The sequence below is a fragment of the Aquarana catesbeiana genome, linkage group LG13 (assembly GCF_042186555.1).
Source record: "Aquarana catesbeiana isolate 2022-GZ linkage group LG13, ASM4218655v1, whole genome shotgun sequence".
NCBI lineage: Eukaryota > Metazoa > Chordata > Amphibia > Anura > Ranidae > Aquarana > Aquarana catesbeiana.
This window is the reverse complement of record NC_133336.1, coordinates 86,424,675-86,438,092: the sequence shown is the minus strand read 5'-3', so window position 1 is coordinate 86,438,092 and position 13,418 is coordinate 86,424,675. Positions and strand designations below refer to the sequence as shown.

The 13,418-nt window shown below is 40.8% G+C and overlaps 1 protein-coding gene across 11 annotated transcripts in view; it reads left to right on the top strand.

The window, feature by feature from the left end:
- The window catches only part of SMOC1 (SPARC related modular calcium binding 1), a 296,270-nt gene that overhangs the window by 167,461 nt on the left and 115,391 nt on the right, over positions 1-13,418 (top strand). For 7 of the 11 annotated variants that reach the window (XM_073609800.1, XM_073609809.1, XM_073609806.1 and 4 more), the window contains exon 4: positions 6,837-6,954. In XM_073609800.1, the coding sequence (XP_073465901.1) occupies positions 6,837-6,954 (118 nt within the window). The remainder of the gene's footprint in view (positions 1-6,836; positions 6,955-13,418) is intronic. The other 4 variants (XM_073609810.1, XM_073609807.1, XM_073609805.1 and 1 more) reach the window with 1 other exon arrangement.

Here is a 13,418-nt window from a genome sequence, read left to right as displayed (position 1 = left end):
CAGCTATTACTGGAGGATCGCTCTCTTCTCCCCTGTAGCTGGCGCCGGGGAGATCACATGACTGGAGCGCTCTGAGAAGTAGTATAAGCGTCTTCTTTCTACAGGGTAGAAAGGCATTTTTAAGAGTCAAGTTGTAACAGTTTATATAGACTCTTTCCACCTCCCATAAAACTGGCCAAATGCCTAGGATAAAGCACTACCACAAGGGAAGAAGGGGAGTAAGTATCGGGTACTTCTCTTCACCTTGCATCATTAATACTTAATAAAGGTAATAATAGATCTTAACCACCAATAATTGCCTCATATTTTGGCTCCTGGATTGGCCTGTCATGCCTGTAAAGATATGTTTGAATATCTTCACTGTCAAAAATAACAGCGGGCGCAAGAAAGCCAGTGCAGCCCTTAACTATATTATATGCATTTTACAACTGAGCAAATATCTACTCTCCGATCTTTGGCAGAAGAGGTTCAAACAACCCAGTTGGCCACTAGTTGTTGCCTGTAGGGGCACCTAAAAAGGTTTCTGAGTGCTTTCACAGATCTCCATTGCAGTAAACTTGACTGCATTAAGATTAAAAAAGAGAAAGCATTTATCTCTCCCAATACCCCTCCTTGTGTTAAACAATTACTCTATGACATTTTCCCAGCATTCTTTAATTCACTGTGTGTATAAATAAAATTTATAATATGAACTTTAACATGATATACAGCAAAAAATATGAATACAAATCATGATAATAAAAAATATAGAATAGCCAACTATGACCTCCTAAAATGTGTTAATATTCTGGAAGAGGGAACTACACAGGGCTCTTGGTAGATGGCATGCTGAGAATATGCACACGTTAGCCAGGAATAAGGCTAGAACTATTCTCACACTTTCTCAACTGTTCCCTGAAAAGGAAATATGCAGACATATTAAGACTAACTACGTAGGTATTTGCCCCCCTTGGTGACTGTTAATGTTCAACCTGGCACCCCATCCTAATGTCTTTTATAACCATTTTCGTAAAATCAAGTGATATATTATTATTTTATGTTTGTTTAAAAGTACATTCCAGTAAAACTCAAACATTCAGCATGGAAATACATAAAGATGATTTAGCCTACGTGTCCAGAACTTTTTTTTTTTAATCTTAGAAGTGCTTGAGCATTCTGGTCAACTGTACTGTCTAAAATTCTCTGACTACTAATAACTTGGCATTCTGGGATCAGGGTGGGAAAGATTTGCTCTGTGATAGTGCTTCCTAAATTTTAGGGTATGAAGATGGGTCAGTGAGACATGAGACATGCTTCCTATTGCTTTTTACCCATGGCAAAAAAGGCCTGACACCCCAGCCTCCTAACTTTTTGTACAAATGTCAATCACCTGTGCATTTAAACAGCTGATAAATTGTGAGTTGAGAGGGGGCAGGAGCCTTTAATGGTATGGTTCTTTATGTGACCCATGGTAGCAACCTTCCATGTGTGTGGCCAGAGCTGAATATGCATAGCATAAAAGTGGTAACTGAATGAGGGAGCAGATGGGATGTAACACAATTGGACTGCACAAGGGTTAGGCCTGTGTGTCCATGCAGAAGAGTGACGTAGGGGTAAGTATATGACCTTGCTAATAGGCCGAGGGGCCATTCATACAGACGGAACCCACTGTTACACTTATATATCCACCTATGGCTTTTACTTTGAAGAAGGGTATCTCCAACCTGATTTGTGATCAGGCAAGTTGTTCGCTCACTCCAGGGATATTTTTTCAAAATTAGGTCTACCTACCTATATTTGTTTTATATAAAATAAGAGATACAGTACTTTTTTTGTTATCTTTTGTCAGTGGGTACCTTAAGATAAAAAACGTTATTTCTGGAAACAATATAGTGTATATGAAAATTGATCCTGGGGGGAGAAGATGGCTAATTTATCCCTGGAGTATAAGGAATAGTTAATAATCCACTCAATCTGGAATTGTTTGGTTTGAGGCTGATCCTGTCTTGTATTTTTTCATGATAATCAGAGAGCATCAAATTACTCTTTCTGTAACCAATTGAGGCATCCATTATTACTTGCAGGGGCATTGTGTATCAACATAGGGAATAGATTACTTCATAAAAAAGATAAAACAGCAATGAAGACATTATTCTGGAGCCAGACTTTTTTATCACCAAAAGAGCAAAAGTTTTACTAAAGTAACCGAAATTATTATGAGAAACACTCCATAAACCAGTGTGTGCAGTGTACCCATCAGATCCATATGCATGTGATCGTCTGTACTGTAGCAAGTAATAGCAAAGCTATAGTGGCGTAAAGTGGACCTGGCTCCAGAAAATTAAACTTTTTGTATTTATATGCCCACATATAAATCGCATTTGTCACTCTAATTGCATGAAGTGTCACATTATTTCACTTCCTTTCACTGAAGACATAACAGGAATTCTGAGAAAATCTTACAACGCGAGGGAAATACCCTTTTAGACAGTTGTCATAACCATTCTACAGGCCTAAATCTGAGGCCAATGTCTAATGAGCCTATTTATAGAGGGTTTGAAGATTATTTGAAGATTCCTGCAATCCACCGTCATTTGCCATCTTTTACAGTTTACCAACATTTACATTTACTTGCAACCTGGCCTTTTCATTAACAGTACATTGATATCAGTGTGTTGCATATGAGGTGAGTAGCGATAAAATTATAATTGTCAGTGTGGCACTTTTATTAAATAGGAATTATTAGTTATCACCTACTCAATACATGATCTCCACTGGATGGTTTTTCCATATTTATACAGCATATTTGTTGCCAGTTTAACCCATATGCTTCCCTATTATATAATGACGAACCCAGGTCTTACTAAAAACCACCATATTTGCAGGACATATTACATAAAAATTTAACATCTGCCTGTCTTGATCTGGTATTTTTTTTATTAGCTGTTTTTAGGAGGCATGTTATCAGTAATACACCATTGATTTCTATAAAAGACTAGCCATGCTTGCTTATCCACTACCCAGTGCAGATACTTGCCACAAATGAAACACCATTTGAATGAAGACTTTAGTCCACTGCACCTGGTGCCCCTTGATGCAATAAATCCCAAAAAATAGTGGAAAATGAATGCCAAAGAATGAGATTGTGCTCAGACACAAGTGTATCCTTGGATGCACAGTGAGCGCTTAGCTGTGGGCATAGGGCACAGGTGAGAGAGGCTATGAGAGGCTGACAGCTGCTGTTGCTGGATCAGGTTGGGTGGTGCACTCAGGGGTGCTTCTGTTTAAGACAGTAAGTGGCCATAAATGACTGCATGAAAGGCAGAGTTCTGGGTATTCGTCTCTGGGTGCATACTGACCTAAATGTAAGTACTGCTTGGTGCACCAGCCAGCCGCTGCAGCTGTCAGCCTCTCACAGAGTTTGTCAGGCAGTGCACCTGTGCTCCCTGCCTGCGGCTAAATGACAGAGCCCCGTGCACTGGGGCTAAATGTACAGTGTGCAAGAGACCTTATAGTCCTGTGACCTTGCACATTATGTCATGTAGCTAATTTTTGCTTGCAAAATATTTTAAAATATCCTTTGCTGACAGTAAAAATGCTTATTGCTTCCCTCATGCTGCTGTGCTTTGTGCTGGCACAGCTCCCTAACAGCCATATCCTTCACTATAAGCTTACTTAGACCTCTTTTTACACTGAGGTGCTTTACAAGCGTTTTTGCACTAAAAAAATAGCGCCTGTAAAGCGCTTGCAAACTGCCTCTTCTGCAGCCCCAGTGTGAAAGCCAGAGTGCTTTCACACTGAGGCGGTGTGCTTGCAGGACAAGAAAAAAGTCCTGCAAGCAGCATCTTTGGGGCGGTGCGGGAGCGCTGTATACACCGCTCCTCCACTGCCCCTGCCCATTGAAATTAATAGGCGCCGCTTTCAAAGCGATATAAAAGCATCGCTAAGCGGGCGCTTTTAACCCCTTCTGGCACCAAAGTGCCACTATAACAGCGGTAAAGCGCCGCTAAAACTAGTGGCGCTTTACCGCTAACACCCACACCGCCCCAGTGTGAAAGGGGTTTTAAACAGACCTGTGTTTGCAGGGAATGGGTGGGGGCTTGTCTGACCAGGTCTGGTAATGGAGTTTGGATTACTGAGAGCAGTGGGTCTAAAGCTGGTGCCTGTTAGACTGCACAGTCATATTTAAACACCCTGAATAATTGCTACAACAGGAGAGTGGAGGTAAGACTATGAAAATTGAGGTTATTAGCACATTTTCCTTCTGACTGCATAAGATAATATTGTGACTTCCACTGGGCTTTAAATTATGATTTCATACTACTGTGAGCCTGGGTTCACACTATTGCAAACACAGACATTGCATGTGATTCGCACCGCATTGCTGTGCAGACCACATGCGATGTCTGTGTGATGCGGATTCAGCCATACAGTTTGTATGACTGAACTCGCATTACATTCGCATGAAAATGCTGCAGGAAGTTTTTTTTCCAGCACTGGAATCGGATTGCATGAGTGTTCACACCCATGTGATCCGACTCCTGTCTGAATTCACAGTTCCCACTGCGATCTGCGAACCGATCTCGGGGTGTTATTAACTTTGTATTGACACCCGCAGCTGTTTGCAGAGGGCAGTGTGAACTGTCTGCGAGGGAGATGCGATGCGGAAACCCACACTGGAATCATCCTGGTTCTCACATTGCAATAGTGTGAACCGGGGCTAAAGAGACAATACAGACTTGAATATAAATATCTCATGAGCTCATAAAGATCAGCCCACTCATTTATTGTTTACCTGCGCTTTACCAATATGTTATATACAAATAGATATATACTTATTATTGTGTGTGAATAATGCACTGTATGTAAAAATGTAATTTCTAAATCATACATTACAGAACACAGGATGAGCTTTCAGATAAATAGAGATATGCTGCTGCCTTCAGGAGTTTGAACACTGGTAAAACACAGCTGTAAGGATATTCCAGTATAACCCCTCTCCCCCCAACTCCCAGCATGCCTCAGTTTTTTGCTAGTGTCCTAGGAGAATGGACATCTTCTTTCTACTGGGAGAAGCAAACTAGTTGCAAGATTTTTTCTTTTCACAATTGCTGCTAGACCAGAAGGGGTTCATTTTGCAGTTTCCTGAGTCAGTTGTCTTCAATATTGCCACAGGGGCTGTACCTGGACTCCTCTGGGAAGAAGAAGCTTGGCCAGCCTTTAATGCTCCTGAGGACACTTGCCTAGACACCTAGTCTGTAATGTGTTGGGTTAGCCACAGAGCGCTCTACAGGTTCAGGAAAATGTTGCATGCTGGTGGAACACTACTGTTTAGAAAGATTACCCACCAATAGGGTGAATATTATCAGGATGGGGCATGCCCACTAGATCCTGTTCCCTGTCCTCTATTATTAATGTGTTGTACCACAGGGCAGTTTTTGAATTTCAGTCACCGTGAGTCAGGGCTTTGCCCTTTTTTTCAGGGTCTTTTTCTGGCTTTTTTAATTTTGACTGGTGCCCCTAAGAAGGTAATGTCAGGAGCACTGGCTGCAACAAATTCACCTCTTCATTCTGCCTCACTATGCATGTGTACACCATTTCCCTTGGGTATGTGCAGAATGTTGAACTTCCTGCCTCTGCCATTGCACCACCTCCTCTATCATATGGGTGCATTGGGCTCCCTGCTGCCTCTAGTGATAGAGTTGCAGACCTGCATTAACCCTTCCTGTTCCAGCAGCAGTTTGTGAGTACCCTTTTGGGCAATTCCTCACTTGCATACTTTAGTTTAGCACAGGGATCTCCAAACTACGGCCCTACAGCTGTTGCAGAACTAAACTTCCCATGAGGCATTGTAAAATTTTGGCATTCACAGACATGACTAGGCATGATGGGAATTGTAGTTCCTAAACAACTAGAGGGCCATAGTTTGGAGACCCCTGGTTTAGCACATCTGAAGTGCAAAAGGGCTGGTTCTGCAGACATTGTCAGCTTTCAATCAATCAGCAGTACCTGTGAATCTAGGTGCTAGGAAGCAGGGGTGAATTCTTAAATTCATTTAGTAAACACCTTTTACGGTAACCTGTTAGAACAGATATAGTGGAGGTTAAACTTAAGGTTATCTGTATCCTTGCTTCATAACTAAGAGACATTGGCCCAGAAGAAGCATGCATGAATTCACTGGCATACATGTTCTAGGTCCCAGAATCACTTCATAAAAGAATAAGGATGACAAAACCAGAGCATAAAATTTGTCAATGACATCTACAATAATTCTCTCTGACAGGTTCTCTTTAAAGGATATGCTCACATTTGGAACATGTTACATGTTCCACCCGTATTTAGGGTGGAACATGTAACATGTTCCAGCTGCTGCCACCTCCCCCACCAGTCCCCCTTTCCCCATGACAGCAGGTGGGAGTTCTTCTCCCCGTACTCACTGTCACTTTTTGACATCGCCCACACAGCCGCATCATTCATTCACAGTTTTCTGTGAATAAATAAACTACAAAGACTTGTAGTTTCAATGGGCTGTAGGGGTGCTGATGAGCGCTCTCATAGTCCATTGACATGTCATTTTAAACAGAAAGCCTGTACACAGGTACGGGCTGAAAGCCAGAGGACATGTCTGCAGGAGCCCATATTGCACATGCTGATCATGGCTTCAATGCTTTCCTGGAAAAAATTATAAACGCATTTGTTTTTTTCTGGAAAATATGTGCAGCTATTATTTTTTTCCCATAAAGGTGAACTTATGCTTTAAAGGGCAGTCTAATGCCCAACACAAAAGTACTATTAGAAAGTACAATACAATGTATAAATTGTAGTCTTGTAACAATCTCTCTATTCTCTTTTGCCAGGTGCAATGTCACACTTACACAGGATATTGCTGGTGCGTTACACCCGATGGTAAACCTGTCAGTGGCTCCTCTGTGCAGAACAAGACTCCTGTATGTTCAGGTATCGAAGAAAGCCTAGGTAATATCATTACATGGCTGCTAATGTTGAAACGAATGAGGATATCTCTGCTACTGCTGAGATATGAATTTTTTCTTCAGAATGTAATCCTCTTAAACCTATTCATAACCAGCGGTTACCAGGATTCTCTCAGTTACAAAAATGCCTCAAAACACATTTCTGTGTTAGTTATTTTTTTTATAATGTTTATTTAGTTGGATTGTTCTGTAAAGGTACTTATTAGATGACTGTAGCAGATGTTAATGATGTACGAGGGTTCCGTAAGACCAGATCAAACACAAATAGTAGTCAGGCATTTGTGTTAGTTGATTTTCACACTTATGCCCAAGTGTGCATGTCAGTGAACACATCTGCCTCAGAAAAAAAAAAAAAAAAAACTTGGCAATTCAAACTAAACATATAGTAAAAAATACAAAAGCTGCTTAATGATCTTTTAATTTGATAGGTGGCCACTTTGGCCAACTGAGCGTTGGTAAGGTGGAACGAAGCTTGACTATACAAGAAAAGTCAAAATTTGCATATAAATTCTGCTGCCCATATCTCAAACGTGATCATTATGGCATACAGTTTTTACTTACCGCAACCTTTGATTTACCATTTTCTACCAAATGATCAGTTGAAATAGCTCAGGGTCATGACCAGTTTCTTTTTCTTCAAGGGCTCTTTCATACTTGCGGTAGCCCTTGGTTGTCACTCCAGGTTGAATTGGTTTCACAGGCGAATGACAGGGGGTGATATGTTGCTTCCTTCTTTGCCTGTTTTAACCCAAAAAAATGTTAACCATGCATGTTGCAATGCGCTTCATTCACTTGAATGGGTCGTGTTTGGCAGTCAGAATACAATAGCGCACGGGGAGGATTTCCCCATCCTCCTCACTTGTGTGGATGGGGGAATCCATTTTTTTTTAATCAGCCCCAGGGGCAGATCGAGAAATAATCTATGGCCAGCCTCGAAGACAACCCTTTCAGGCTGTATTCTAAACAAAATAAAACGTTTTAGGTGCGATTGAGCTTTAAAGTATTTTCCCTCTTGGTAAAACTTATTTCAAGTACTCCTTGACATGGATACATTTATTAACAACCCATTTTACCATCTCTTCACATCCTTTTGGTATTTGTACATTTTAACCATCCCTTGCTTGTCACCTTTTCTCAAGTGTTTGTTGACAGGGGTAGATTTGTTAGTAAACTACAATTAAGTAAAATTTAAAACTGATATCTATTGATAACATGTTTAAAATTAACCGGGATCTCAAACTGTTAGGTAAAAATTACTAAAAAGCAGAAATACCCCTAATCTCGTGAGAAGTATCCTCTAGGTAACATACTAATCACTGAAAACCAGTAGTCTTGAAAAGAGGGTAATTGGTTTTGGGTATTAGTTAATGGGTCAGATGTTCTAGTCCAGGTATAGGTTTGGACAGCCATGCTGTTAAAAAAAAGCAACGGGGTTGATTTACTAAAAGTGAAGAGTGCAAAATCTGGTGCAGTGCTGCATAGAAACCAATCAGCTTCCAGGTTTTTGTCGAAGCTTAATTGAACAAGTTGAAGTTAGAAGCTACCATGCACAGCTGCACCAGATATTTCATTCTCCAGTTCTAGTAAATCAATCCTAATGTTGGTGACCTGCTCTTCAGAACATATCTTGATGAAGAAAGAGCACACTTAACAGCAAAGGTCAGTTTGGTTAAAGCAAAACTAAAGTCTTCTCTCCTTCAGCCCATGTTCAGATTGGGCCGATTTCGCATGCCAAATGGGCGGCTATTGCCGGCAATGGTACCGTCCGAATCGGTGCGGCGCCGCACAGATTCCCAAAAGTAGTTCCTATACTACGTTTGCAGACTTTGGGGGGCAATTTGAATAGACATCTGTGCAGAAACCACCACAGATGTCTGTCAAATCACCCCTGAAGTTGGACTGCATTGCCAGTTTGAAATTGTGCGAATTCATCTGAACTCACGCGATTTCAAACCCGCCCTCAATGTAAACCTGTGCTTAGGGCTGGTTCACACTAAATGCAGGGCGAATTCACTGCAAATTCACACCGCATGAAAATCGCAACCTGTTCATGCAAACTGATTGTTGAGTGTATGTTAAGTTAACAACACCCCAAAATCGGTTTGTAAAATGCATCAGTATCGGATCGCAGTGATGTACGGATAAAAAAAGGGTTCTGCACGAGTTTGTTCTGAATGCGATGCAAATTCTGCCATACAGTATGTATGGCTGAATTTGCATCCCACAAACATCGCATGTGATCTGCACAGCAATGTGGTGCGAATCACATGCAATGTCTAGCATCACACTAGTGTGAACCGGCCCTAACAGTCAGGGAATCTGCCATTGTAGCCTCTGTTTGATCTGCAGTTACCATGGTGCTACACATGCGATCAGTTATGACACCAGTTACATCAGTTGGCTTGACAGTTGGGATGAGAGCAAATCCAAATGTGGGTTATTATTCACGGCATGCTTTGAATTTAAATGTATTGGGAAACCATTAATGGGTTTGGTTCCGCTTTAAAGAATTAACCAGAAAAAACAGCAATCTGCTTTATCACTTTTAAAGCGGAACTAAACAAAACAATTTCATGATCAATCCCAAAACAGTTACATTCAAGGCACATAATGAATGATAAATGTCACGGGTGCTTTTTGGCTCAACTGAACTCAACTGAACTGTCAAGCCATCAAATGCCTGGTGTCATAACTGATCTTACTGTATGTTCAGCACCAAGGTAACTGCAGACTAAACAGACAAAGATGGCATCCTTCTTGGCTGTAAGTGCCAATTCACACAGAGGCGACTTCAAAGACTCTGAAGCCACCCCGTACAGCAGGACTTCAGCACGGCTTGCAAAACTTCTGTATAGAAGTCAATGCAAGCCGCTCCGAAGTTGCCCCTAAGTAGTACAGGAACAGTTTTCAAAGGTCGCTCCTATTAGAACGGTTCCATTGCAATGCATGGAGCGTGACTTTTCAGGCGGCTAAGTCCCTGACAGGTCGGGATAGGAGGGTTTAATTCTGCTTTAAAAACTGTGTTATTAAAGGAAAAGTCCAGTTTTGTGGACTTCACAAAGAGCTTATATTTAAAATATAATCATTATCTCTAGCATTTTCTTAAAACTAGATTTCAGACCACTGTGAACATAAGAACAACTTAAGATAAAACAATTGAAGGCACTGAAGTACTTACTCCAGGACACTGTCTGCTTGGAGTTTGTGTATTTTCCCTGTGTTGGTTTGGTCAGATTTCTCTCCAGAAACAAAAAACATACTGTTAGTTTTATCAGATTCCCTCTGAACTGGTCCTAGGGTGTATGCTATCTGCTGTTAGGGGCATTTGATTGTAAACTTTATTTGGGGCAGGGAATTCATACTCTTTAGAAGTACCATAAGATTTGTTAGAACAGTAAAAATGAATAACAATAAAATGTCCTTTTAGTTTGTGATTAGGTGCCCCAGTGTGCTGTCCAATAGGGAGGCTTATAACATCTGTCAGTTGTTTTTTTTTTTGTCATCTGTGTCCTATTGGGGGGATTTCCCTTTACTTCCTGACCCATAGCCAAACTTTTCTGGGGATAACCCACAATCTGGAATTTTATTTACCTTTACTTAGGTGTCCTACTCCCCCTCCACTCTATTCAAAACTAAAAAAAAAAAAAAGGTTTTGCCTATAGTTATACTTTAATTACAGACAAACACTTTTATTTAAAACATTTTTTCCATTGCAATCACTATTACTGGCTTTTAACCCATTGCCGCCTATGCTATAGCCGAATGACGGCTACAGCGCGGGCTTGATTTGCCAGGAGGGTGTCAATTGATGTCCTCCCGTGATCACATTTCTGCGTGGGCAGCGCTCTGTGATCCCCAAGTCTGAAGGACTCAGCTGATCACAGATCAGGGTAAAGAGACAATCACAGCGGCCATTTACCATGTGATCAGCTGTGTTCAATGACAGCTGATCACAGATGTCAACACAAGCCGGTTAGGAGAGCAGAAGAAAGTTGATAATGAGTTTGTGTTAAAGGGACATGGGCACCGATAATCAGGGCACTGATTATCAGTGTCCTGAATATCAGTGCAGTCCCAACAGTGCCCCCCAGTGCTGCCAATCACTGCCCACCAGTGCTGCCAATCAGTGCCCATCAGTGCCTCCTCATCAGTGTCATCTATCAGTGCTGCCTATCAGTGCCCATCAGTGCTGCATATCAGTGCCCATCAGTGCCACCTATTAGTGCCCATTAGTGTCGCCTATCAGTGCTACCTGTCAGTGCCCTTCAGTGCCGCCTATTAGTGCCCATCAGTGTCGCCTATCAGTTCAGCCTAATCAGTGTCGCCTATTAGTGCCCATCAGTGCTGTCTCATCATTGCCCATCAGTGTAGCCTATCAGTGGTCATCAGTGCAGCCTCATCAGCGCACATTAGTGAAGGAGAAAAATTACCTGTTTGCAAATTTTTTTAACAAACTATGAAAAAAAAACATTTCAGTCTTTTTTGGTTTGTTTAGAAAAAAAGAAAAAAACTCAGTGGTGATCAAAAACCACCAAAAGAAAGCTCTATTTGTGTGAAAAAAACAATAAAAATGTCTTACGGGTACAGTGTTGCATGACTGAGCAATTGTCATTCAAAGTGTGACAGCACTGAAAACTGAACATTTGCCTGGGCGGTTAGAGGGTAAAAGTGCCCGGTAGGCAAGTGGTTAAAGCCTTTTTTCATTATTATAGGACCACAGGTTGTTAGTGGATGCCCAATCGCAGACCTTCTTTCACACATGGAATCAATACCCTATCAATATGGATTACCTTTGTGTCTTAGAGATTTTGCTCTTTTTTTATTTACTTAGATAGATGCATTATTGGACACCTATTAAATAATTGAAAGGATAGTTACAGTTGTAAATATTTTTTGGATAATAAATTGGAAAACATTATGATGGCCAAGAGTTGCAATAAGCAAATACCTGCTTTAGCAGCAATGCCAGCTTGGAACTGGCCAGCCTCCAGTGTCCATGGCTCTTAGTGTTTTCAGTGTAATGTCCAATTATAACCACACTTTTCAATTACGGTTGTTCTAAAAATCAGCCAGCGCAGTTTCCAAACTGGTACTTTATACGGATAATGATCAAGTGTTTCAAAATGCGTTTTCAAAAGAATAACACTTACAAAGCACAGCAGACAGCACTATTTATTTAGAGGAATTAGCACCTCTATTTCGGATTTGGAAGTGAGGACTTGTTAATAACATGCCTTTTCCATATATATAAAAACCAGTTCAATATTAAGTGACAGCTGTAAATGTGCCGCACATGTCACAGATTCTATGGGAAATAGGGAAATAGGTTGTTCACTTTGCAGGGGAATTTTCCCTTAGGTTAGTGAATGTGGTGAACATTCACTTTGCAAAAAATACTCAATTATGTGCAAATTAAAAAAAACAACTTTATTTTTGGGTGTACATGATTGGATGACGGAAGTTAACAAAGCTTTATGTCATTTGTTTCACTAAGCAAAATTCCCTTGCAAAGTCAAGAGCCTAATTGGTTTTGGTAAAGCAACCCCTATTGCTTCTGGGGGGGAACAGTTAACTAAGACCTTAACAGTACTTCTTTATCAGGATTATAATTGAGCTTCATTAATATCTCAAACAAAAAAAGCATTCATGTGTTAGCTATACAGGCCGATAATTGAAAGCAGTGCCATTGGAATCGCATACTGGAGAGTCCCTACATTTAGTGATCATTTAGTACCGGGAAATAGTATCTTCATCACACTTTGACAAGTACAGGGGGTCCCCGGGTTACGAACAGGATAGGGACTGTAGGTTTGTTCTTAAGTCGAATTTGTTTGTAAGTCGGAACAGTACCTTTTTTAAGTGCAAATCTAGTCTCAGAGACAGGATGTAAACCCAAATCAACAGAGAAAGGCAACCGGATGGCAGGGGTGGCATGGTTAGTTCAAATATGTTTTGTTTCTTTTATTTTTTTACTTTTTAATCACTTTTTTCTATTTGTATTTATTTGTAGCTTGTCGTTTACTTTTTTTTTTATTTTTGTATAATTTTCTTATTTTTAATATTATTTTTCTTATTCTTTACATTTTTTAATTTTTTTTTTATTTTAATAATTTAATTATTACTGTATTTCTTATTTTTATTTTTTTTATCAATTTTTTTTTCACTTAACTTTATTGCTATCACACAGGAGGAAACAATTCCCTGTGTGATAGCAATTGGAGGTGACAGGTTCTCTTTATTGACCCTGTCACTTCCAAAACAGGAGTCCAGGATCGCAGCTGAGCACTGCTCTCCCCTCTCACTATTTTCATGGCAGCAGCAACAGGAGACAGCAGAGAGGTACACTGTATGGCACAGCAGGGAGATGGATGGTGAAAGCAGCCATCAGAGGCCAGGCAGGCCGGCCGGCCGTGCGGCCGGCCGCGGTGCACCATCGCGGGGCAGCGG